The 27,535-nt window shown below is 32.2% G+C and overlaps 3 protein-coding genes and 1 pseudogene across 6 annotated transcripts; 2 read left to right on the forward strand and 2 right to left on the reverse strand.

The window, feature by feature from the left end:
• Positions 1-4,862: 4,862 nt before the first annotated feature.
• Positions 4,863-6,254, forward strand: LOC11410107 (probable O-methyltransferase 3; annotated as a pseudogene).
• A 494-nt stretch (positions 6,255-6,748) lies between these two features.
• Positions 6,749-11,418, reverse strand: LOC11412364 (protein LURP-one-related 7). Of its 4 annotated transcripts, none has more exons than XM_024783554.2 (4): positions 10,892-11,418; positions 10,167-10,382; positions 8,650-8,692; positions 6,749-7,085 (listed from the first exon to the last, which is right to left on the reverse strand). In XM_024783554.2, exons 1-4 carry the CDS (start codon positions 11,192-11,194, stop codon positions 7,030-7,032), a joined length of 618 nt encoding a protein of 205 aa, XP_024639322.1. In that variant the 5' UTR covers positions 11,195-11,418; the 3' UTR covers positions 6,749-7,029. The 4 variants fall into 4 exon arrangements, with proteins under 4 accessions (XP_024639322.1, XP_024639324.1, XP_024639323.1 ...); XM_024783556.2 differs by having other exon boundaries at positions 8,650-8,687; positions 10,892-11,394; XM_024783555.2 differs by lacking the exon at positions 6,749-7,085 and having other exon boundaries at positions 8,463-8,687; positions 10,892-11,388.
• Positions 11,419-14,764: 3,346 nt separating this feature from the next.
• On the reverse strand, positions 14,765-17,345 carry LOC11410108 (protein LURP-one-related 7). Its single transcript, XM_003615916.3, has 3 exons — positions 17,086-17,345; positions 16,004-16,216; positions 14,765-14,994 (listed from the first exon to the last, which is right to left on the reverse strand). Exons 1-3 carry the CDS (start codon positions 17,308-17,310, stop codon positions 14,863-14,865), a joined length of 570 nt encoding a protein of 189 aa, XP_003615964.1. The 5' UTR covers positions 17,311-17,345; the 3' UTR covers positions 14,765-14,862.
• A 5,991-nt stretch (positions 17,346-23,336) lies between these two features.
• On the forward strand, positions 23,337-25,929 carry LOC11416981 (probable O-methyltransferase 3). Its single transcript, XM_003615918.4, has 2 exons — positions 23,337-24,183; positions 25,179-25,929. Exons 1-2 carry the CDS (start codon positions 23,407-23,409, stop codon positions 25,482-25,484), a joined length of 1,083 nt encoding a protein of 360 aa, XP_003615966.1. The 5' UTR covers positions 23,337-23,406; the 3' UTR covers positions 25,485-25,929.
• The last annotated feature ends 1,606 nt before the right edge of the window (positions 25,930-27,535 follow it).

The raw sequence follows: 27,535 nt of genomic DNA on the forward strand, positions 1-27,535 counted from the left end.
GTTCAACTCAGGCCAACTCAACTCATGCTCATATTCACTAGTTCAGTCAGGCTAGCTCATCTCATCCTCATCTTCACTGGTTTGACTGTCCAAGTCAGACCAGCTCAGCTCGTCCTCATCTTTACTTGTTTGACCGATCAAGTCAGGCCAGCCAGCTCAGCTCATCTTCACTTAATACCATGTGTCATGTACGAATGATTAGCGTCTCTGAAAGTGTGTCTCAACTCCACGCGTCCGGTACAGATGAGTTGCACCCTAATACACGTGCGTCCGTGCTCAAAACAGACAACCAACTGGAGGCTCCGGATCACAACTTAATGGCTTTGAGTGATCAGAGAAAGACTCATTAAACCAACACTTTGATGGTTATAAAAGGGGGACACTTAGAAGTTTGATGGAACATATTCTAGACAATGAAAACAATGTATTCTTTATTTACTTGTGCCCTTAGAATTCCACTAAGGTCATTTCACGGAGGAGCACACATGTTGTAATTAACTTGTGTTTACATACCTGAATAATATTTCTTTTATTTTATGGATTAAAGCTAAACTTTATAATAGTTGTTAAGGATACTGCAGCATGGGAAATGGTTTGAAGTTTATATTCCTCACTTATTCATTTTAAATAATGACTTTTTAGTCATTTAGATTAAGATACTTGTGATAAAAAAAACAAAAGCTAAACTTTATGTATCTTGCAAAAAAAATTATCTTTTTTTAGCTAAATTTTTTGTTGTTAAATAGCAATTCATAAGATGAATAAATGAAGAATTGGGGCTGCGAAATTTGCTTCGACTATTGTTAGTGGTTAATTTTTGTTGGGGATTATTAGCAATATAGGGATTGGACTTTGTGTCTCATTCTTAAACTCATACTTCGTCCCACTAATACCATTGGACTACACATTTGAGAAATCTAAAAATGAATCTTGCACTTAAATATTGAGAAAGTACTTAATATTCACCGCTCATGATGCCACTAACTCTATCACAAAGAGACTCACACCACTAAAAGTGATATCATTCATTTTCTCTTGCACTTAAATTAATATGTTGCAAACACTTACAAAATCTTCTATTTGTAGAAGAGAATGCTATTAGTTTTCATTCATGAGTGTGACATAATACTGTTAGAGGGAAAATTGTCTCAAATCTTACTTTTTTCTTTGCCTGTGTTTTTGAAACATCATTGCCCTAGCATTTTAATTGTTTTTTTTTAAAGAGTCTAACGACGAACCCACATACTAAATACAGAGGAGTACAAGCTTGGCTGGAAGTTATGACATGGGGAAGAGACTCTCTAGTATGAAGTGTTGAAAGCGAAATATGGTAGAGAGAATCTTCACATGAATAATGTTGTGGCTGAGCAAGTTTATTCAAGTTTATGGATGGCTTTGGTTGAGGATAGAGAGAATCTTCACATGAATAAGGCAATCAAGGAGGTTAGGTTTAAGGCAGGGGCGGTTTCACCGCCCGGCGACCCCGGGCGGTCGCCCGGGCTCGATCGATAATTTTTCCGCATTAGACCCAACCCAAAAGCCAATTAACACACTTACAAAAAGAAAAATTTGGGCAATCTGAAAATTCTCACATGCAAATAGGTCTCGGAATTTTATTTAGCACACTATTGACGGGTTCATCTCTCTTATTTTAACGGGTTAATTGTTCAAATTGACCCTGTAATATACCTTATGTCTGAAAAATGACTCTTAAAAATACAAAACATATATTCTAGCATTGTAACTTGAATTTCTTCTTATTTTTGACCATCCTGTAATATACGTGTAGTCTAAAAATGTGACCTACATGTTGAATTTTTTCATTATTTTTTCCATACATGATTAGCACGTTAAAATATAGCTTTACATAAAAAATTAAATTTCTTCGACTAGAGATAAATTAATTATGAATTTTCATTCCCTCATAATTATGAATTTCTTAAACAATTTATAATTAATTTGTATCTCGTTTAAAGACTACAAAATTTCACTGCGAAGGTTCTTATCATGTTCTAGTCATGCCTACAAAATTAGGGAACTAAATTTGACTTGTGAGTATACGCTTACGCGGAACAAAATTTCAATTTTGCACGTTTTGGTTGAAAAATCATAATAAATTTAAACGACTTCGAAATGCTATGAAACTTTACATATCCTTTTTATGTATTTTTATAGATGTCTCTGCAAATAATGAGCTCAAAATTCGATTTATAGGTCGAGATTCCATTGTTTTGTTTTTTGAGCTTTTGATACTTTAAAAATTCATAATTAATTTGTCGTTTGTCGAAAATTTATAAATTTTTTGTGTAAAGCTGTATTTTAACGTTCTTAACTCGCCTCTAACAAATCATGAAAAAATTCAATCTCTCAGTTGCTTTTTTGGACTTCGCGTATATTACAGGGTTATAAATAATAAATTTTTTGAATTACATGGTCAAAATACATGTTATTTAATTACAAGGCCAATTTTCAGACTTCACATATATTACATGGTCAATTTTAATTAATAATCCTATTTTAAATTATAGTTTTATTGACAAAATGATAAACCTCTTTTATTTCAATTTTTTTAATTATTAAAATTAAAAAAAAAAATTTGATTTATGACCGTTGATATAATTTAGGATAAATTTTTCGCCCGGGCTCCATAAATTTTCTGGCTCCGCCACTAGTTTAAGGCATGTAAGAAGAGAACACGGGAATGCCGTATGTGCAGCAATCGTAGAAACGAAACACCTTGAAAATCTTAATATCACTGCAATAGTTGAAGATGAAACAGTTAATTTGAACTCTGTCTCATCGCCACCCCAACAACCGTTAGCAAGTGATTAGTCAACATTATAGATGTGGTCCCTTGAGGAAATCAAGGCTATAGCTTTCCCTAAGAAAAATTCAAGGATTAAGACTTTTCCAATAAAAAATGAAATTCGTAACCACCACCGCCGCCGGGAAAGCCTCCACCAAGGAAGCCACCAACAAAAGTAAAGTGAAATTGCTGTCCGCCACCATTCTTTTTAAGCCATAATGTACATAAATGTAATATTATTCGATACTTAAGAGGCAAAACTAAACCAAGAGTCTAGTATGTTAATTTTTGTATCAAAGTGGATGGTAAGATTGAACCTATATGAAGCACAGATACGGACGAGGCTAATAATTGAGAAAATCATATAATTTAGTGTAATTATATGTATCGGATATGTGATAAAACATATACTCCATTAACCAAAAATTTAACTGAGTATTGAATTAATCATCTACTAAATTAAATTAACGTGATTAACCACGTGTCTACGTATGAGAGGCCACAACTACTGACTATGATATGCTAAACGCAACCCTCATTTCAAGCCTCAGATTAATAAACAAAAGGCCAAAGCATATAAGCATGCGTGACAGAGAGATACTAGTTGATACTCTAACCAAATTAAAAAGAGTGATGATATTTGTTACCTGCGGAAAGGAAAGAAACAACGGAACATAAGAAGTTTTTTTTTTTTTTTAATCAGCAAATATTATTGAAACCGAACCCTCTAACAAGACGCTTAGAGGCGATGGAGAATTACAAAGATGCTGCATATAAGCATAACATCTGCCAAACAAAGCAAAACCACCGAAAACAAAGAAGTTAATATTGTGTCATTTATGGAAATGTGATTCGATGGGGAAATGAACTGCCGTGCATTATTATTATTATTTTTTTTGAAGGGAACTGCCGTGCATTATTTGTGCTGTTTGTTTAGTAACATTCAGCATTTTTCAATAAAAAATGTTCGAAACCACACTATAAAATAAATAAAAATTAAAAGAAAACAATTAAATAATATTAAATTATGTGGCTAAATTATTTATCTTTTAACTTTTATTTATATATGTATGTTCAAGTAATTTTTATTTGATGTTGTATTCTTGTAAGCATGGAATATAAGACCATGTGACACAAGTGGTAGATACTCGAACACCTTAACCATTTGGTCTAGGGTTTGATTTCTGACCTGTGCGTATGAAAAACATTTGTTGGAAGAGGTGAACCTCTTAAATGGATCTCACTATCTTGAGAGGATCAGTCTCTGCAGTTACGCACGGTTTATACATCTCGCATACAAAAATAAATGTCATATCTTCCGACAACTATAATTTGTACAATTATTAACAACAAAAAAATGAATCGTAAACATCAAAACCCTATCTACAACTAGAAACAAAAAGAAATAAAGAATAAAATGAAAGATAGTAGAGAGAAGATGTGTTAATGATTGTAGATGAAGTCAGGATGTATGAATATAAGTGCTAAAAACAATAATATGATTATTGATTTTGAGTAGTGATTTTTTTAAAAATAAATAAATTGAGTAGTGATATATAAACATCAAATCACTCATTTAACACCCATATGGTCCTGCATGTCTCAACATTACCCCGCATGATGTATCATAGAGTAAAAAGTTAAAAGGGTTATCAATTATTGAATTTTGCACACTATTACTGTGAGTCAGAGTGTTATTTGAACAACCATTTTTGTTGACAACTTGTACAATAACTTAAATATACAAAGAAATATGAGTATTGACACAAAAACCAAAACAATAAAAAGAGAAAGTAAAAACATAATATGAATATGAGAGAGAAAGTTATCAAAAAGTGGTTGTTCAAATGTCATTTCTCTATTATGTTGCTTTTGTATTCCAATAAAAATATGATGGGACATTTGGTACGGCATTCTTTGAGTATTGTTGATCACAACCAGTTAGCAAGTGTTAGCCATATAATAACATTGACCAAATCATTCCCAAAAATCACATTTTCAACATGGAGATAATGTTAGCCATATAATAAGCAACTAGTTGATCGAATTCAAGTAGCTAGCAAGTATGGAATCCCAACATGGAGATAATGTTGCTTCAAATTTGCTCAAAGCTCAAAGCCACATATGGAAACACATTTTCAACTTCATAAATTCCATGTCTCTTAAATGTGTAGTCGACTTAGGCATACCAGATATCATACACAATTATGGTAGACCTATGTCACTCTCAAAACTCATTAGTTCACTTCCAATCAACCCTACAAAAACTTGCTACTTCCATCGCTTGATACGAATCATGACGTATTCTGGCATCTTCTCTCAACAAAATATTACTGAGAATGAGCTAGAGATTGAGTACATGTTAACTGATGTATCTCTATGACTACTTAAGGACAGTCCAATGAGTGTGGTACCAAATGTGAACGGGATACTCAGTCCAGTTATGATGGAGCCATGGCATCAATTCTCAGCTTGGTTAAAAAATGATGATATTACAGCATTTGAAACAACACATGGGATGTCGTTTAGGGATTATCTTGCACGTGACTCCAAAATTAACAACTCATTTAACGAATCAATGGCAAAAGAAACTCGATTAGTTTCCGATTTGTTGGTTGAGAAGTGCAAGGGAGTGTTCAATGAAGTCGAGTCATTGGTTGATGTTGGAGGAGGTACAGGGACCATGGCAAAAACTCTTGCCAAATCATTCCCACAAATGGAGTGCATTGTATTTGATCTTCCACATGTTGTTGATGGTTTGCTAGGAAGTGAAAACTTAAACTATGTTGGTGGAGACATGTTTAAAGAAATTCCGCCAACAGCTGCAATTTTGTTGAAGGTAATATTTTTTTTTATGAGGGATGTTGAAGGTAAATGTTAAAATATTCATTTATGGAGTTTTTGTTTATTTGTTTTGAAAACTCAGTATCCAATCTAAGAATCACTAATAACGGCCAATTAGATAACATTTTTCCTCGTTCTCTTTTTATCACTTTAGTGTGTTCTCTTTTCTCTATCCTTCTTTCATAACTCAAACATAGTCTTGATGAAATTACAGTGGATATTGCATGATTGGAATGACGAGGAATGTGTAAAGATATTAAAGAATTGTAAGGATGCAATATCAAAGAAAGGTAAAGAAGGGAAGGTGGTTATCTTCGACAAGGTTTTCGACAGTGAGAAGGGAAACATTAATGAATCAGTTGAAACACAACTCTTCTTTGATATGTTTATGATGGTAGTATTTGCAGGAAAAGAGAGAAACGAGAAAGAATGGATTAAGTTGATTTCCTCTGCTGGTTTTAGTGACTACAAGATTACTCCAATTTTAGGATCAACGTCTATGATTGAGATCTATCCATGATCCATAATCTATAAAATCTAGCCATTTGTCATCATCATAATGTTGAGTCAATGTTATATGTATCGTATCCACAATTTCTCTACTCATCTATTCCTTCTTCCTCATCCGTGGTAGAGGAGTGATTGCGGCTCATTTATTGATCCAAAACCATCCCTCTGCATTGTCTCCCTCTTCAGTGACTATGGCGTCAACGCCATGGATGAGTTGAAAGAGATGTACCAGCAGAGATTTACCAATTTGAATAAAAGAACATTGCATAGTCTTTGCTGGAATCTTTAATTTACTATGTGGGTGTTTATGGGAGTTAAAATCAGTAAAACACAATTACTTGTTATTGCACATTAAATGTTGACACTAACTTTGCTTCTAAATATATCACCATGCTTACTAAATTATACTCCATCCATCCCAAATTATGAGACTAGGATAATAGGACACATTAGAGAATATGAGACTAGGATAATAAGACAAGACAACAAATGTCTATTTCTAGGTAAATTTTGTTATCCCTCTATGAGACTAGGATAATATGGCACATTATAGAAAAAGATAATATCAAAAATTTAAAAATAACTATCTGCACAAAATTTGTTTCTATTTATTTCATTTATCCAGTCCTAACATGAAGCAAAAGCTATTCAAGCCCAAAGCAACATATCTACCACTATTTTGAAATCCTTTCATACCATACAAAAAAACATTTCCTTAACAGCTAAAAGAGAGAACCATTGCAAACCAATAAATTCAAGACTTTGATTTAAAAGTATATTAAAGTTATTTGGATTGTATACCTGCTGGTACATCTCTTTCAACTCATCCATGGCTACAGCTTTGTCGGACAAACTTTCTGGCGTGAGCTTTAGGTTTTCTTCAAAATACATGAATATCTCTGTTGTATTGTGCTGGAAAGATAGCCTAATACAATCAACCGAAGGATTAAAACATGAATCACATGCGGCACAAATATGGTAACAAACTTATTCAGGTACAAGCATAAAAGCTCCTAATCAAGTTACGATACAGAAAAAGGCAATAGTATATACACGTTGATAATGACCCCGACAATCAGTTATTACTGTACTTTTGAAACATAACCAATTAACCAGTAGTCAAACAAAAACGTTAGTATAGGAGGACCAAAGAGTACACAAAGCCTTATTTCAAGTGTCTATATCACACTGCAGTTTCAAACACTAATAAATTCCGGACAATGTTTACGATATAGAATAGAATAAAGGGGATTTAGTTAGGGAAGTTAGATAGTTGATTAGTTAGAAAGTATTATGTATAAATAGGAGAGGCTCTGTTGTAGAGGGGGAACCTTTGGAGAAGAGTTTTTTTTTTTCCTATTTTCTCAATCAAATTGTTCTTACTATTCATTCTAATTGCTGGGTTCCTAACACAATGTCAGGGTTCTTCCATGATGGGGCAAGCATGCAATGGTTTGCTTCTTCTCTTATAGCCTCAAATTCCTTCCCCCACATTTTTTTGTTGTGCAGGTAAGTGCATTTATTAGTACATTTTGTTGGAAAAAGAATTTTACCATTCTTTAATGTTGGTCACTGATTAAGATTAATACACCATTTGATTTAGTTAATGATATTCATGAGATAGAGATTTGCCTTTTGCCATTCACGGAACCCTATTAACACCAAGTTTGATGTTCCTAAATTGCTCAAGCTATATAGCTAGTGCATTTGTATTCATGTATATAGTTCTGCACTGAAATATGATTATAGTGAAGTATTCTGAGAGGTATCTAAACAGTAACTAAGGAGTGTGATGATGAACAAAAAATGGGAGACTAAGCTCAACAAATTCACTACACAAGAAAATGGCAGATTTCTTACTATTTTTACTCCACACTCAAAACCGCCAGCAAGTTTATCATTTCCGATAGACTTAATTATTTGTCAGTAATATTCTAGCAAACTTTCAACCAGGCCTGTTCAATGGAAATGACTAGTCAAACACTTAAACTTACCAACAGACACAGCTGACGGAACTTTAAGTGGAAAAAGGAAAATTTAAGTACCGACAGTCAGAGCTTCTTTCGAAACATGCCATCCAAAAATCACAGCTTTATTACCGATTGGCTTGTCTATCGGTAATGTTTGTCATTTTTTAAAATTTTGATTTTCGAATGTGGGAGGCTGTCGGGAACGTCTATAACAGGAGACTGAAACAGTCTCGGCCTCCATTCTTCACTGCATTATCTCTCTCTTTTTTTGTACTAATTGATTCTGAACCGATGTTGCAACCATAAACCTAAGGTAGTATGAGAGTCAGAAATATCACAAATCAAAACCTTTCCTTGCATTGCAGCTATAAGTGACAAATACACACAATCGGTTTAAATAAATTGCAATTGAATGTTGTCGTCAATGATACTATTTTCTTCCATTCAAAAATATTACAAACAATGCCACAATAAGACCACGATCTATGATCCCAGGAAAGATTGTCAGGCGAAATTTACCCCGACTGACGTATATTTGGTTAAGCTTGTACATCAGGCTACTCTGCACAGAAGTATAAAATATAATCAATTTTTGTGATCAGCTGGAACGTAATACTAATTATTTTACATAGACTGTAGAAAATTTTCCATCTATACATAATTGTAGTCCATCATGTCTCATGAGATACGCATGTTTATAAACTCCAAATTTGATTCCTCTCTTCTTCATGTTCTAACTATACTATAAATGAACTCAACTCATCTAAACTGACAGCATCAATTAATGAGGAAAAAAATAAGCAGTTCTAAACATCAATTGACAGAAAAATCAACAACTGAATGTTAAACAGTGATTTTATTGGCTTATTTTTTCCTCTATGATCATGTTTGGATAACCAGCTAAATTAAATGCTTATAGCATAGGCGCTTATCATATAAGTGCTTATGAATAAGCTATGTCAAACTGTTTGGATAACAAAACATAAAATAAAGTCAAACTGTTTTGTTTTTATATAAACTTTAAGCTGTTCTCATAGCTATCATGTAGAGCTTATGAAAATAAGTTGAAAATAGCTTATAGACAAGTCATAAGCTGTTTCTATAAGTATTCACAAACAGTTCCACAAGTGATTACGACTATCACAAATCATTATATAATATACTTATAGAACAGCACTAAGAGAAATACAATATCCCTCCACTGTAATCATATACAAATTCAGATCCGAGCTTAAAATCAACAGCAAAATTTCTAGCAGCAATAGTTTAATCCTTACAGAGAATGGTTCTTATGCATCACTTAAATGTTTTCATTCTACTTAAGCCACAATCTACATCTAATGTAACAATATACAGTATTTAAAAGACAAAATTACACCATGAGTCATTTATCTTAATTTTTTTTTATCAATGTAATTGTTTATCTATTCTTTTTTGCGTTCAGTTAATCCTTTTACTTATCAACTATCAAGTTAGTCTTTTAAGTTTAAAAATGTCGTCAGCAAAAATGGACCGAACCTCATTTTTCATCCGTCTTTTAGAAAAATCTAACTTGACCATTCAAAACAGTAAATTGCATCTTCGATCCATCAAAATAACATCTAAATTACCTAAAATAACAGTTACAGTCCATAATTCATCAAAATAACATCAAGATATTAACATTATATTTTCAGGTTTTATCTACTACTAACATTCTAGTCTCCTTGTTGCCTATTTAAAATACACAGATGGCCCATTACTAAAACTCATATGGTAGCTACAAGGACATTTGATGTGTTGGGGTGTAGTTTCGAACCCGCAATTCCCTACTTACCAACACTTAATGTGTGGAATACTGGCCAATAGACTATTTGACCAAAAAAAATACACGTATACAAAAGTCTATCCATACAACTAAAACATGTGCCACCTATAACTAAATCAGTATTTATGTTTCTAATTGGTCTTTAAAATGAACTGTTATATATGATCATCAACGGAATATATCTGTACTTGAGGATTAATAAACTGATAGTAAATTTCAATTTATGTACCTGTGCAACCAAATCACCGTCTTTATAGACGCTGCACGATCTCTTGAAAGGGGAACCAATTACTTTTAAGTCGCAAGTGTCGTTGTCCTTTAATCTCTCACCAGCAAAAAACACCTCTAACTCAACTTTAGTAATTGTTTTCACAGTCCTCTTCACTTGTAACACAAGCTCCTTATTCTCATCGCCACTTCCCTTGTAACATTTCCAAATCCCATTCTAGCAAACAAAACACATACAAAAATACTTCAAAAGATTGCCTCAATTTCTTTATTTATAAATACTTTTTGAGTAAACAATCATTTTGGTCTTTGAATGTGTAAGACGATATCATTATCGTCTCTGATTATATCAAAACTGCAAATACTTTCCTAACTGTCTTATAAAAAAATCTGCCTGTTATTATTATTGTTATTAGTTTTGCGTTAATGCTCTGATTCTTTCTCAGGGAAATGAGCCCTGATAATTTGTAGTTTGACCGAGAGGTAAGTAAAGTCTAGCTAAACATTGTTTCACTACGAGGCTCTCATTTGGTGGAGCTCGTTAATCACTTGAGTTTAATTGCTTGATTAAACTAACTAACAAAAATGAATGAGACTTTGTTCAGTAAAAAATAGCGAATAGCTGATAAACAAACTTATAGCTGATGATCTTTGTAGCTAACGTGATGACAATTCAGAGAGCAGATTGAATAATAAAGAGGGAATCATAAAAAAAAAGAGACTAACATGATGACGGTGGATGGAAAACAGAGGATTATCATTGGAATCAAGCAAGAGTTTTGTATCCTTTAAAGAGGAAGAGGAATTGGGATCGGGTGGTTGACGGTGCACCTTGAAGACTATGTTCCCCGATGCATCTGTAAACGCTAGGATGCCACGTGGAACTCCGGCGTGTTTTTTGGAACCGAAAAGATCGATTGGGATGTGTTGATCTTCGGTGCCTGTGTACTCCAAATCTGAAGTTTCCATTTTTGGCTTTTTGCTTCGTTTACTATTTTCTGTTAAAAATTTCAATCCACCACTAAACATAGCATCACAGAAAATAATAATATAACATTGTAAAGAGTGGAATCAGATGTGGTATTATTGCCGAAAGTACCCAATATTTCTTTGTATATTTGAATATGTACTTTCTCCGACCTAAACTTGGTAAAAAATTTCATGTATTTGACATAAAATTTGATTAAATACGTCAATTTTCTTTGACTTATTTTTGTTTGTATTTTAGGACGAATTATAGTTTAGATGGTTGATGGATGTATTGAATATTGAAAATTTGTAGTTTAGATGGTTGATGGATATTATGATTACTGAAATTTTGTGATTAAGTTCAAAGAATGGTTGACAAGTTGTAACAAATTGTCATGTCATTAATCATCCATCAAACATAATGAACTACTATGCATATTTAGATTTAAACCTTTGTTAATCAATCATGAGTACTAATAATTGATTAGGTATATGAGATAACTGATTAAATGAGTAATAATAGCTTAAAAATGTTCGGTTAATGATACATACTCCTTCCGTCTTAATTTATAAGCAAAAAATACTAATTCACACTTATTAAGAAAATTAATACTTAGTGATTTGAGGTATAATTTTTTGTGTTCTTCTTGGAATGAGTTTTATAGAAAGATGTAAAAATAATTTTCATTGGTTAAAAATTATGGAGAAAATAAAAAGGAGAACAAATTGAATGCAATTTGCATTTAATTTTACATTGGAAAAGATGATTTGTTTGAAAAAACATAATAATAGCATAAAAGTTGGTCTTTTTTGTTTATATTTTGAGACAAAAAATATGAGATTTTTTTGCTTATATTTTAGGACAGAGGGAGTAGTGATTTTTTTTAACAAGAATGATATTTAGTGAATAATTAGAGTTAAATGGGAATTGTTGTTAGACTTATCACTCCCTCCGTATTTTAATATAAGCAAAATTGACTTTTTAAGTTCATTCATTTAATGATGTATATGGTTCATATTATAGACCAGATACATCATTAAATGAATGAACCTAAAAAGTCAATTTTGCTTATATTAAAATACGAAGGGAGTAATTGAGAGTGAATTATAATGATCATGTTAAGGACATTAATTACGATGTTAATTTATCGTAATATATCGAGTTAGTGATACGAATTAAGTTATATTAAATAGTAGTAATGCCTACTAAGATAAATGTTATATCTTATATCATCTGGTCACTATTATAAGTAAAAGTCGTCAATATTTTAGATTCATTCATTAAATTATGTATGTGGTCTGTAATAAATAATATATACATCATTAATTGAATGAATCTCAAATATAAATTTTTACTTATAATAGTGATCGGAGTGTGTATGTATGTGCAATCATATAAGCATGATATAATCAAAGATTGATCGTTTATGAAGCCTTGACATAATATAAGTAGGAAAGTGTTACATTAAGGTGTGACACCATTGAGTCATTTTCGTCGAATACTGAATCACCCTTCTTTTTGTGATGTAGGAGGCTACTCCCTCCGGTCACATTTATGAGCAAAAATCCACTCTTTTAGATTTATTGAATACCTAACGTACTTGATATATATTATAGACTAAATATATGAGATACCCAATGAATCTAAAAAATAGATTTTTGCTTATAAATGTGACCGGAATGAGTACTTATCTATACAAATCAAGCCAGGGTTAGGTGGATCCGATTGTATAGACTAAATACATGAGATGAGATACCCAATAAATCTAAAAAGTAGATTTTTTTCTTATAAATGTGACCGGAATGAGTACTTATCTACACAAATCAAGCCAGGGTTAGGTGGATCCGATTGTGAAGTGATATATAAGGTACATTGCGCATTGCATGCATCATTGATTATATGTTAGCTATTAATGCGATATGTTGATATATGTTGAGAAATTTGAATTATCATACAATGCTCATTTTTATACATGAGTTATAAAAATGAGAATATTGTTTATGCGAGAAGATGAATAGTTGGTAGATGAAATAGAGTTATAAACATGAGCATATTTACTCGGGTAAACGATGCAACATTTGAATTATCTTAGGAAGAACTTTGTTTGCATTAACTTTGTAAAATCGTGAACATAGATTTGTTGATTGGACAAAAATAATGTCATCAACATGAATTTGGACAAGTATAAAGTGTTCATCATAATATTCCCGATGAAATCGCAAACTGAAAGGTTGATCGAACAAGGAGGATAACATGAAGGAAACAAATAGAAGCGGAATCACAAACAAATTTGCGAAATAGAACCGCAAGATGTAGTGGCTTAAGAAACTGAAATACAATTGAATTTTGAATAACAAACCCTAGAATTTGGGAAAGGATGGAATGAAATTGCGATGAAAACTTGATCACAAACAGAAAAACGAAATAGGAATTGATCGAAAGATGATGAACAAAGAGATTGCACAAAATGACAAAAACAAACTCAAGAACTTGAATGGAAACAACATCGAATCCAAAAGTTTCTTGCTCCAAATTGAAATACTTGACAAATATGAGGAGAAAGGAAATTGAATCTCAAATTGAGATTATAACAGAATCAAGAACGAATTGCATGAGAAGAAATTTAAGGAAAAATGAACAATTAAGGTAAAAGAATTGAGAGAAATCTAAACGATGAGAATTTTTTTTCTTTAAGAAAACGCAGTGGAAAATTCCTTCAAGGTGGATACCATAGTAACTTTGATATCATGATATGAAACATGGAATCCATGAAAAAGTAGAGAGAAAACTTGTAACTTTGTATTGATAGTAATGAGTAGTATTGCAAATGAGAAAGTTGGTTACAATTTAACTACCTCAAACCTATTTATAGGCACTAACTAACTAGTAACTAGATGACTAACTTATATCTCCAGCACCTTTCCTTTTTGTCATATGGGTAAGACATTCATGGAAACCTATTAACACCAATTTTGATGTTCTAGCATTGATCAAACAATACACTACACAAGTGCATTTGTATTCATGTATAGTTCCATACTGAAAAATGATTATACTGAAGTTCTTTTGAGAGGTCTCTTAAACAGTAATCAATGAGTCTGTTGATGAAAAAAAAAGGGAGACTACGCTCAACAAGTTGAAGCCAGAGTTCAAATCCTAGTTATATAAATGAGCAATACACAAAAAAATTGCTGATTTCTAATTATATTTACCAACAGACTCAACATCGCCATCAAGTTATTATTTCCGATGGACTTGATTAGTTGTCGGTAATATTCTTGCAAACTATCAACTAAGTCTGCCTGTCGAAATAACGAGTTAAACACTTAAACCTACCAGCAGACACAACCGTCGGAAATATAAGACGAAAAAGGTAAATTCAGATACCGACAGTCGAAGCCCTAAAAAAATGCCATCGGAAAATCACAGCTTTGTTACTGATAAATTATGTTGTTTTTTAAAATTTTGATTACTAATGCAGGAGGCCGTCGCAAACGTCTATAATAGGAGACTGAAACCCCCCTGTTCCTTCTTCACCGCATTCTCTCTATCTTTCTGATAATAATATAAGAGGAACTATGATCCAGTGTTAGAACTTAGAACCATAAATCTGTGGTTGTGAGTACAAATATCACAAATCAAAACCTTTTCTTGCATTGCAACTGTAAGTGACAAATACATATAATCGGTTTAAATAAATTGCAATTGAATGTCGTTGTCAATGATATTATTTTCTTCCTTTCAAAAATATTACAAACAAAGCCACAATAAGACTATGATCTATGATCCCAGGAAAGATTGTCAGGCGAAATTTATCCCTACTGGGGTATCTTTCGATAAGGTTGTACATCAGACTACTCTGCACAGAAGTATAAATCAGAATCAATTTTTGTGATTAGTTGGAATGTAATGTTAATTAATTTATATAGATTGTAGAAAATTTTCCCTCTATGCATAATTGTAATCAATCATGTCTCATGAGATATGCATGTTCATAAACCCCAAATTTGATTCCTCTCTTTTTCATGTTTCAACTATACAATATAATGAACTTGACTCATCTAAACTGACTGCATCACTTTAAAGGGCAGTCTGGTGCACTAAATCTCCCGCATACGCAAGGTCTGGGAAGGAGTCCCATCAATAGGTGTATTGTATGCAGCTTTAGCCTATTTTTTACACGAGTGACTTTTTTCAAGACTTGAACCTATGACCTATCAGTCACGTGACAACAACTTTACTGTTGCGCCAAAACTCCCCTTTGACAGCATCAGTTTATGTGGAAAAAATATGATGTTCTAAATATTAACTAAAAAAACATCAACTGAAATTTATACATTGAATTTATTGGCTTATTTATTTCCTCTATGATCCTGTTTGGTTAACCAGCTAAATTAGCACTTATAACTTAGGGGCTTATCATATAAGTGCTTATGAATAAGCTATGTCTATAACAAAACATAAACTAAAGTCAAACTGTTTTTATACAAACTATAAGTTGTTCTCTTAAGCTCACTTGTAGAGCTTATGAAAATAAGTTGAAAACAACTTATGGACAAGTGATAAGCTGTTTCTACAAGTATTCACAAACAGTTTCACAAGTGATCACGAGTTTCGACTCTATAACAAATCCTTATATAATATAGCTATAGAATGACACTAAAAGAAATACAATATCCCTCCTCTATAATCATATACAAGTAAGCTTAAAATCAATGTTTATGTTTCTAATTGGTCTTTAAAAGTTGTAACATACTTCAATCAAAACAATCTCAATTATAAATGAACTGCTATCTATGATCATCGACAGTATATATACATCTGTACTTGAACATAAATGAACTGATAGTAAACTTCAATTTATGTACCTGTGCCACCAAATCACCATCTTTAGAAATGCTGCATGATCTCATGAATGGAGAACCTATAACTTTTAAATCGCAAACGCCTTTGTTTAATCTCTCACCAGCAAAAAACACCTTTAACTTAACTCTAGAAATTGTTTTCAGAGTCCTCTTTACTTTTAACACAAGCTCCTTATTCTCATCACCATTTCCCTTATAACATTTCCAAGTCCCATTCTACCAAAAATAAAACAACATATTTCAAAAAGTTGCCTCAATTTCTTTCTTTTTTTATAAATATTTTTTCTAGGAGATGGAGGTTCAATTTTCCTTACACCTACGACACCTTGCTTAATCACATATTGCTTAATCACATACTATGAAGCACCAGACAAGGATTGGGTGACTTTGTGGAGGGGAAGTCATTATGACTTTCTCTCCATCTCTCTCCTATACTATGAACCACAAATACTCCTTGGATTAGCTATGTCCTAGTGTCGGATACATATTACGTCTGTCACCGACACGACACTACACATATGATTACATTGTATGTTGTTATTTTCTCAAATTATTATTGATGTCGACGTATTGTGACCATGTCTGCGCTTCATAGCTCCTGTATTCATCTGCTTCTCATCTTTAAACTCATTTCTCTTTCATCAAACTCTCATAAAACACCCCAAAATACACTAAAGTGATCATAATAACTTTCCCTCGTTAAAGTCACTCGATCCTCGTTGAAACACCCATAAACATGATAGTAGACACGACATTGACACATTGACATCTATAGTAAATAGCATATAAGAAAACCAATAGTAATCTAAAAAATGACATAATTACATGGGTCGTGGACACCAAACCTATTTTTAAACACTTCTTTGATCAAAAGTGTCGTTGCTACATAAATCACATGGAAAAATGTGGTTGTTTAAGTTGAATAGATAGTCAATTTAAACCCGTTGAAAAATGTGAAATTGTGGTTAATCAATGGAATTAAAAAAAAATTCGATTGAGAATTAAATTAATCATCTACTCAACCAAATCAACTGTCTCGCGTGTGGCGGGTGTAAAAGAAGAAATCATTAGACAAAGAGACTAACATGACGGTGGTGGATTGAGAATAGAGGATTATCATTGGAATCAAGCAAGAGTTTGGGATTGGGTGGTTGATGTTGCACCTTGAAGACCATGTTCCCGGATGCATTGGTGAACTCTAGGGTGCCACGTGGAACTCGGGCGTCTTCTTTGGAACAGAAGAGATCGATTGGGATGTGTTCATCTTCTGTGCCTGTATATTCCCAATCTTCTGAAGTTTCCATTTCCATTTTTGTTAATTGTTTTCTATTCCTCTTAACAGATTTAATCCATCAGTGTAAATAATAATTTACTGCAATGTCGATTCAGATGTGGTATCCCCAATCTAAGTCAATATCATCGGGCCAACCAAGTGAGATGAGATCGTTTGTAAAAATGAGAATCGTTCGATCTTAATTTTTTAATTGCGTAATATACAAATGAGAATAGTTAATTTTTTAGCCGTTCCATCTTAAATGGATCACCAATATTTAATGGATTGGATGAGATTGGTTATGCACAGAATTAAAATGTTTCAAATGACCAACTATATCACAAAATTAAAAACAAGACCACCTTATCAATTTCTTAATTTTAAATCTCCTGATTCAAACAAAATTTCAAACGCCACGCAAAAAATATGCATTTGATATTATTTTAAAAGATCAGCAAATCTTATGAAGTGAAAGGTCATAACATTTTTCCTCCTGAACAAATTTGTGGAAAAAATATTTTAAAGTTCATAATACTTCTCGCCATCACACTAATGCTTGTGTTCGTTTTAGGGATTCAATTCGAACGCAGAAGAAAAAGGACATCTGGTTTTTTAATCAAAAGACGACGTTTTGCCCAAATGCAGTTCTATTTTCGACAAGATTAGAAATCACGATCGAATTCAAGAAGCTGAGAGCCAAGGAGGAAACAAAGAAGCTAAGAGCCAAGAATGGGGATACTTTGTTATGAAATTCTTCAACATCAAACTGCACATCAAAAAGGTTGTCAACCACATTCAAAGGAATTGTTAAGCCATCAAGCATATTTGACTTAAATTTGGATGGTTCTGGATATTATTTAGACGAAATCTCATGATTTTCATCGTTATCTCCTTATTCTTTCTTCGAAGACGATGTTGCGTCATAATAACTTTCATGATTTTTTTCTTAACTTTCGCTCAAACTTTCTTTATCATCTTCATTCTTTTAAACTCCCTATCTTAACATGAGTGGCTTCTATGTTGATTTCTTATCTTCCTTTATCATCTTCAAGCACTTGTGCACTCTTAATGGCAGAGGCATTCATAGTTTTTGAGTTAATTTCCTTAATGACAGATTTTTCTTTCTTCTTATCCTTCTTTGAAGTTTACTTCTAAGGAACCTATGAGCTTAAGGCACTTAGATCAGATACAAAAGAAAATATTACCTAATTTGAAGGATAAAACTTTTTAGATCATTGGACGACTTTACAAAGGGGACCACCTACATTTGTGATTACATATGAACCCTTCAGATGAACATCATATAAGTCATTTAAACATTCATAAAGTTGGGCCAAAAGAAGTTTGCATAGACTAACTGATGTTCCTTCATGGAAAAGTCTAGCTAGAGGTAGCAGCAAAGCCTTTTCAATAGTGACAGATTTAGAACAAAAAAAATAGAATGTTGAAGTAAAAACATAACAAAGGCAATATGCTCTTCATCTGAGACTATTTCTGACAACAAATTATTGTTCCGAATAAATTGATTATAATTGATAAAACTCATATTTGGTTTTAAATCAGTTTTAGGTTCAAAAGGAGGAGTCCAAACTCTACCACTAGGTGTGAGTCTGATATAAGCAGCAAAATAAAAAATGAAGTGCAACAAGCATGCATAAGGAGTATGAAAAGTGCAATTTGCGTCAAATATCAGATCTCGAAGGTTATTCTTTTGAAGACCAATGTGAAGAGATTCCGAGATACAACGTGAAGTCTTTTCAAGCAAAGGTTGATCGTTGTTCAACATTCAAAATTCAGTGTAATAAGAAGCTTGAAAGACTCCAACAAAGTTAGAAGACACTTAACATTCATGCATTGCAGGAGTTGGTTTATTTTCTCTTAAGTAAACAGTATAATCAAATTCCATGGAAATGAGTTCATTTCCGTTCCAAAAACTTGCCCATTAGATAACACATCTACCTTCACATGATAACACATCTTACTAATTGTTGAACAAACGAGGTACATAACTCATATATGTTTGTAGTAATGTCATTTGTTTCTTCTTTATCTTTATTTCTTGCTTTCTGCACTTTTACTTTTGGGAAATGTTTCATAGACATACCATTTTCTACACCTCTCTTATACACATGCCCATGTGGATGGCAATTTTGTAGTGTTGTTAAAAAGTTAAGGGTAAAAATGAGATTTCACGTGCCCCTTTCTTCTAACATTCTCATCTTTCTTCTCTGTTCACAAACACACAGATCCACCTTCTCCTCTTCCTCTTCTCTTTCTGGCCTTACTGCCGCCGTCGACGCCGTGGGGATCTGGGAGTCACATCTGAGTGTTTATGCGTTGTGGTGGCGAGATGAGTGAATGACGGAGGAGACGAGTCTGTGTTGGTCAGTTCTGAAACACTCATAGTGGTGGTGGGAGGGCGGTGATAATAGGAGGATGGAGGAGACAAGGAGGAGGCAGCGACAGATGGGCTGGAGTGAAACGGAGAAGATGGAGTCGTCGTTGCCGGTAACACGTGAGGGCCGACGACGGGGGAGGCGGTAGATCTGAGAGGGGGAGGACGAGAGAGAACAGGGATGAGAGAGATGAAAACAGTGGGGATTTGGTGGCCGCCGCTGCCGTCACCGGGAACGGAAGTGGGCTGGTGCCAGTGGTGGAGGAGAGAGAGGACAGTTTGGCGGGGGAGAGAGCGTGCGGGAAGAAGAACTGAGACATCATTTCCTTTTCATTTTTTTTTTTTAATTCTCAAAGGAACATTTATTATTTGTTAATGCCAAATATTTGCCACATAGGGGGTGTATAGAGGGGTTTGCCACATGAGGATGTTTACCTATCACCTCTCTTTACTTTTACATTTTTTTCTTCCATTTTTTACTCGATCACACGTTTCTTGCGTCGCATACTAAGGCTTATGGTTGTAAACCTACCAAGAACCCCTTAAGAATTTATCTCGAGTCTTAAATTGATCATTCGAGTTCATTTGTTAGAATGAAGGATTTCTACACCAACATCCCATAAAAAAACGGCAAATTTTAGTCCCTACAAAGTTTTTATGCATGAAGTTTAAGTCCATGTTGTTAAATCAATGTGTAGTTTTGAATGATTTTTTGTTTTTACGGACATTTTAAAACATTATAAAAAGTTTATCTGAATAGAAGGAGCTCAAAATTTGATATTTAGATCAAAGTTTTCATTACTCTTATCTTGTACATTTGAAATTTCAAATATTCATATTTAACTCATTCCATGTTAAAAAATTAAAGAGTTTGTAAATAAACTTTTTATAATATTCTAAACATGCGTAAAAAAAAATTGAAACTCTAAGGATAATTTAACAGTTTTGAAAATTATTAAAAGCTGTGTAAGATTTTTTTTTTTAAGGAACAAAAACATTCCACTTTTGTCTCATGGGGATGAAAAATAAAATTTATTAATTTTTTTAAGTTTATGGTTGGAAAACCAATTTAACTTTATTTTTTAACTTGTCAAGATCCCCCCAATAAGCATCCATTTGTTGATTATTCTGATAGATTTTATCAAAACCAAAAATCAACGTTAATATCTTTATAATGAGAAGTGTCAACAAATACCAACACACACTCTAACATATATTTTTCAGCTCACAATTTTTTATTGGTATATATGTGCCACACTAAACCAAATGATATGGGTCTTATATAAATTTGATGGAATCCGTAAAAATATTAACCAATAAAAAGTATCTCATTTTGCCCAAATATTTTGTAAGTATTGGCCAATGATGAATGATATGAACATTCTATTTATAACACTTTAACATCAATCTTTTGTTGACTAAAACTAATGTGAAAGAGTAAATGATGGATAAAGTATTAATTAAAAAGAAATTGTTCTTTTAACATTTATCTTGACTGTAGTACATACAACCAACACATTGGTTAGTAATTGTATTAGTAAAAGTTTCATAACAATAATTTCTCAAAGAGTATGCAATTTAGAAGCAACTCTTATTATTGCTGCTCTTAGATCATCGTCACTATAATATGTCTTCCACCCAACAAAAGCTAAGAAGAACATTATTGTGCTTTATCATCACAGAACTTTCTATTTTGTCCTCTTTTGTATATTTTTTATTTTATAATCATACCGCATATTGAAAATACCAAAAAAATTTAATTTTTTCTTTTGTCAAGTAGCCTAATAGCTAGAGCTCACACAATTAAATTGTAGAGAAGTGAAGTGTCCAGAGTTCAAACTCCAGCTCCTACATATAATATGCAATATCCCTACGAGCAAAGCTCACGGGAATTTATTTTACTTTCTATCCTAAATGAGAAATGATATCCTAAAAGAGAAATTATACACGCACATGTTGTAAACATGAGATGAATTTCTCCATTTTTTTAATTTTTTTTTATAAAACATCATTTTCACTTTTAACATACATACAAAAAATTATAGTGTAATTAATATATGTATATTTGGATAGTTTTTAAGTGAGGGTTCAATTAAATCACACATCAGAGGTAGAATTAAGTTAAGCCGATCAGTACGATTTTACGATTTAGCAGGGACAGAGTCATGAATTAAGTTTAGGAGGGACCAAAGTTGAATGTAAGATTTAGTGAAGAAAAAAAATGTTTAAATGCACAATATTTAGAACATATTTAAGAAATTTTAAGATATATTTAAAATTATAAGAAATTTCAAAGATATAAAAATGATGAGTGTCTTGAGGCTTGCTTGAGAATGAAGAGAATAAAGCAAATTTTGAATATTTAATAGCGAAAGAAAATGTGAAACAACAAAACTACAAGCATGTGAGGATGAATTCAGGATGAAATCGCAACCATTGAATCGTTGGTAGTGCGCAACCAAAATGCAATGAGGAATCATAAATTGAGATTCTAGTTAAGGATTAATTAAAGTTCTTCTGTAAATTTCAGACAAAACGTCACTTTCTCTTTCATCGTTAAGAATTCTAGTTAAGTATTAATGCAATTAAACCTAGAAACATAGGTATTTAAGATACAATCTCATATAAATTCACATAATATATATATATATATATATATATATATATATATACCAAAAATATTTGCATACTAGTATTTTTTTTTTTAAAGTTCGGGGGACCATTACTTCTACTAGTCCCCCTTCTAATGCCATCCTTGCGATCTAGTTGATGTCAGACTTGGGTAGCCTATTTGGTTAAGGATTCAATTAATTGTAATCCCTCAATAAAAAAACAAAAAAAGATTCAATTAACTGTAATATTTATTTAGATTTTGCTATTCTCACATTGAGAATTGCTCTTTCACACCTAAAATTTACGGTATTAACCCCAACAAAAGTTAACTGCCAATGGTTTCAGACAAACAGACATAACAACGATTCTATCAAGTTTAAATATGTATAGAAGTCAAATGTGAAGTTTTTACTTAAAAATTGTGCATTCAATGTCTTATGCTCCTTAACTTGTGCCCTAAAAGCACAAGTTAGCATGACCCCTGCTACATTCCTTCATTCAATCATAGAAAAATCAATTCATTCATTCAATCATTTTCAAAATCAATTTTAATTAAATATACACAAAATCAAAATCTATTCCAAAATAATGCAAATGTGGTAGAAAATTACAATCACATATTGGCCCTCCTCATAATCAGCCGACTCCTCCAACTTATTGGGCCGAGTAAGGTGGTACTTCTCGTATAGCCACTCCCACTGTACGCCTGTCTAAAAGATTTTGATAATGAAAATTTTGAAGAGGCTATTCGAACATATGATAGAGATATGGCAAGGATCATGTGAAACAAAATTTCAATCATTCTTGAGATATATCAAAACAATCAATCAGAAAGGCAAAGCAATAATAGAAGAATGCATGATCCTTTCAAAAAAATAAAATAGAAGAATGCATGATAACACAAGTATGTGTCAAATCAAACATCCAACAACCCTGATAACACAAGATTGTATGTGTCAAATAATTTAATAATTTTGGCACACTATACAAAGCCTATAGTCGCTGCTTATCTGTAATCCAATTCAATGATAATTATGATCATGGGACATTCCATACCGGCTACTAGCCATATATATAGACCTAAATAATGTTAGGTTGCAACCCAAAAAAATTCAGTTAGCAAGTATGGAATCCCAAAAAAATGAAGAAAATGTTACTTCCAATTTGCTCAAAGCTCAAAGCCACATATGGAATCACATTTTCAACTTCATAAATTCCATGTCCCTTAAATGTGTGGTTGATTTAGGCATACCTGATATCATACACAATTATGGCAAACCCATATCACTCTCAAAACTTATTTCTTTGCTACCAATCCACCCTTCAAAAACATGCTTCATTCATCGCTTGATGCGAATAATGACTCATTCTAGTTTCTTCTCTCAATATAATGTTACCGAGAATGAGCTAGAAATCGAGTATATGTTAACCGATGCATCGATATTATTACTTAAGGACAATCCGATGAGCGTGACACCATTTGTACACGCGATGCTCGATCCAGTTTTGACAAATCCGTGGCATCAATTCTCTACTTGGTTAAAAAATGATGATCCTACAACATTTGAAACGACACACAGGATGTTGTTATGGGAATATGTTGCGTGTGACTCCAAATTTAGCAACTTATTCAATGAGTCCATGGCAAGTGATACTCGATTAGTGACCAATTTGTTGATTGAGAAGTGCAGGGGAGTATTCAATGGGTTGGAGTCATTGGTTGATGTTGGAGGTGGCACAGGGACCATGGCAAAGGCCCTTGCTAAATCATTCCCACAAATGGAGTTTAGTGTATTTGATCTACCACATGTTGTTGATGGCTTGCAAGGTAGTGAGAATCTAAACTATGTTGGTGGAGACATGTTTAAAGAAATTCCTCCAACAGACGCCATTTTGTTGAAGGTAAAATGTTACACCATTCATTTAAATATATATCACTTGGAATGGTTTGGTGGTGTTGCCTCGAAACCTTGAAATGTGCTCCTTCTCAAGGTTTCAGGTTTGATTATCACCGTGCCAATTAATTTGGCTGAGCTAATAATTTAACTTCTTCAAAAAAAAAGTAATATTATTAAATTTGAATGAGCTAATTTAACTTTTTCAAAAAAAAATTATTAATATAATTTAATAATATATATACATAAAATAAACACATTAACTACGTTACCAATGTAAAATTGATAGAGAGGTTGATATATACTATAATAAGGGACAGATGGAGTAATTGGTAGTACATGACGCTAATATAGTTTGGGGACAATTTGTTTTTATTGTCCATTTTGTGATACTAATAACTGGGCCGATTAATTATTTTTTTAATCCTATAAATATACCAACTTTTCGTTTTAGTCCCTTTAAAATTTTTCTTCAACTTTTAATCCCTTAAAATTTTTCCATCTTCACTTTTGGTCCCTCTTTTAAAGTAAACTCATATATAGAATTAATATTTTTTAATGACATTTTCCAGAAAAATTCATAATATTATAAGAACCTCTCCCAAAAAAATTTAGAATTTTTTAACAAAACATGAATTTAATATGAATTTTTATATTTTTAAAGGTTAAAAATTCATATTTAATTTGTGTTTTGTTAAAAAATTCTAGTTTTTTTTTAGAATTTTTTTTACAATATTCTACACATTTCTGCACAATTTCATTTAAAAACACAAAAAGTAACTTAAAAATAGGGACCTAGTGATAGAAAATTTTATAGGGACTAAAAGTTGAAGGAAAATTTTAGAGAGATTAAAACGAAAAGTTTGTATATTTATAAGGACTAAAAACATATTTAACCCTATAATATAATACTCTCCTTATTTTGTCTTAATTTCACTTTACTTATTTTCTTTTATCTATATGTTTCTTTAGTAACTCAATCGAAGTCTAATAAAATTGCAGTGGATATTGCATGATTGGAATGACGAGGAATGTGTGAAAATATTAAAGAATTGCAAGGATGCAATATCAAAGAAAGGTAAACAAGGGAAAGTGATTGTGATAGACATGGTGTTGGAAAGTGAGAAGGAAAGCATTAATGAATCAGTTGAAACACAACTCTTCTTTGATATGTTGATGATGGTAGTACTTGCAGGAAAAGAGAGAAACAAGAAAGAATGGATTAAGTTGATTTCCTCTGCTGGTTTTAGCGACTACAAGATTACTCCAATTTTAGGTTTAAGGTCACTAATTGAGATCTATCCATAACATATCATATCTAGGTGGTCATTTGTCATTATCATCGGTACTTGTGTCATTAATTATGGGTGGGCATTAATATGTAAAAATTAGATTTTTCTAGTGAGAGAAGCTTCATCTTTTCTCTGACCTATGCTCTTCTTCATCTACTTCAACTCACATTTATAGTTTAAGTCAATTTTAGCTCACCATGATGATTAGAGAGTGGTTTGAGTCGGTTTTGATATTTCGTTATCTGAGTCCAATATTGTTTAATTTTCTTGTCTTAGTGTTGTGTAGTTTGATTTTATCGTCTTGGTGCGTTGGCTATTATGTTCACATTCATAAATCAACTTCTGCTCATTAGAAGATTCATACAGTAATTACTTGGACATCAACGACATAGATCCTGAGACATTGGTATTCTGATCATTTTAATTGTCATTTTTGTAGACAATTTTCCATTTTATGCTAATAACTTGAATGTCATGCATTTATTCACGGATTCATCTGTTTCAATTTTACCGACATCAAAATTGTATGGCTTTCAATGTAATAAATCAATTTGAATAAATAAATGAAGGATTTTTCTAACATGTGCAAATTTGCACATGTTAAGGATACTAAAAGAAGCAACTTTTTATTGAAAATCACACTTGTTATAAAAAAGAATATATATTTAATGTAAAATACACAAGTTCCAATATAAACTTACTACTTTAGTATCCTTAACATGTGCAAATTTGCACATGTTAGAAAAATCCATAAATGAATACCATATTTTGTGTAAAAGGAAATAATATGTAACAATAATAAAGTATTGAATGGACTCTGTAATGCATTATAGGTGCAACACCCCAACAATAATAAAGTATTGATTGGACTCACAATGTATTATGGGATAGCGAATTTGCAAAGCATACTACTCACTTCACTCGGCAAAGACTTCACTCTAAAGCAATCTTTAATTTGAGGTAGTGTTTGGGTGACATTATGGTTGGGGTGAGATTGATGGTGGGAGATTCTACGGTGCAGTCAAGAAATTGACTTTTTTGAAAAAGTTAATTTTTATTTTAATGTTTGATTCATTTTTAAATTGTTGATTACTGATTAATGATCAATAGTAATTCATCTAGTAATGCTTGCAACATCTTGGACTTATATGTACTATTTTATCTTTGGAATCTTTAACATGCAAACAGAGTTGATGATATTATGTGATGGTCTTAAGTGTTACATTTTGTGAGATGTTACGCTTATAACAAGGTATGATAAAATTAGATTAAGTGTAGTCTTGTTAATCTGATGAATTGATGATACTAGAGGACTGGACTTTTGATGTCATTGTACAAACGGTAGGGTGTTACTCGTTACATTTTTGATGTTATAGTGTTAACTTCACCAAAAAAATCATTTTTATGACTTCACCATAGAATTTTCTTTTATTTTATTTATTATTCTTCTCTACTACCACTTGAGTAACCAAAATTAATAAGAACATTTTCTTTTTTATAAATAATACTGATTAATGGAGCGAGTAGTAAATAAATGAAAGAACTATTAATCCAAAACACATTCCACCTCGGAGGGAGTATATTGTTGAGGGGAATCTTTTAGATTTATAAGCGAAAATCAACATTTTAGATTTATTCATTAAATATTAAATTATGTATGTGGTCTATAATAAAAATTATATACATTATTAATTAAATGAATTTAAAATGTAAATTTTTACTTATAATAATGATCGGATGATGGATATACATATAAAGCATAAAGACAATCTATGTGATCACAACTGCAAAATATATCGATGCAGAAATTTTGATACGGTTTGTTTTTATATCTACAACCTAGAGGTGAGTCGTTACTTGCTTGGGAATTTCTACCAAATAAAAAAAAATGTTTGAAATCTTTTTTTTAAAGAAGTTAAAATGAATTATATTACCACCTCAAAAGAGTTTTTCTTAGCACAAGACGTGCTCAGGAAAGGACATCAGAGTCAAGAACAATATTTACAATAGTTGCCTGAACAAAGCATAAAAACAGAAAAGAAACTCTTAGCCTATGCCCAATATGGT

Source organism: Medicago truncatula, chromosome 5, assembly GCF_003473485.1.
Source record: "Medicago truncatula cultivar Jemalong A17 chromosome 5, MtrunA17r5.0-ANR, whole genome shotgun sequence".
Lineage (NCBI taxonomy): Eukaryota > Viridiplantae > Streptophyta > Magnoliopsida > Fabales > Fabaceae > Medicago > Medicago truncatula.

Coding starts and splice junctions, on each gene's coding strand:
- LOC11416981 (XM_003615918.4), top strand. CDS start 23,407: ATGGAATCCCAAAAAAATGAAGAAAATGTTACTTCCAATTTGCTCAAA. Junction 24,184..25,178: donor CAGACGCCATTTTGTTGAAG/GTAAAATGTTAC, acceptor ATAAAATTGCAG/TGGATATTGCATGATTGGAA.
- LOC11412364 (XM_003615915.4), bottom strand. CDS start 11,194: ATGTTTAGTGGTGGATTGAAATTTTTAACAGAAAATAGTAAACGAAGC. Junction 10,383..10,891: donor TTTCCATCCACCGTCATCAT/GTTAGTCTCTTT, acceptor TTTGTTTGCTAG/AATGGGATTTGGAAATGTTA. Junction 8,693..10,166: donor ACGGTGATTTGGTTGCACAG/GTACATAAATTG, acceptor ACTTCTGTGCAG/AGTAGCCTGATGTACAAGCT.
- LOC11410108 (XM_003615916.3), bottom strand. CDS start 17,310: ATGGAAATGGAAACTTCAGAAGATTGGGAATATACAGGCACAGAAGAT. Junction 16,217..17,085: donor TCTCAATCCACCACCGTCAT/GTTAGTCTCTTT, acceptor TATTTTTGGTAG/AATGGGACTTGGAAATGTTA. Junction 14,995..16,003: donor ATGGTGATTTGGTGGCACAG/GTACATAAATTG, acceptor ACTTCTGTGCAG/AGTAGTCTGATGTACAACCT.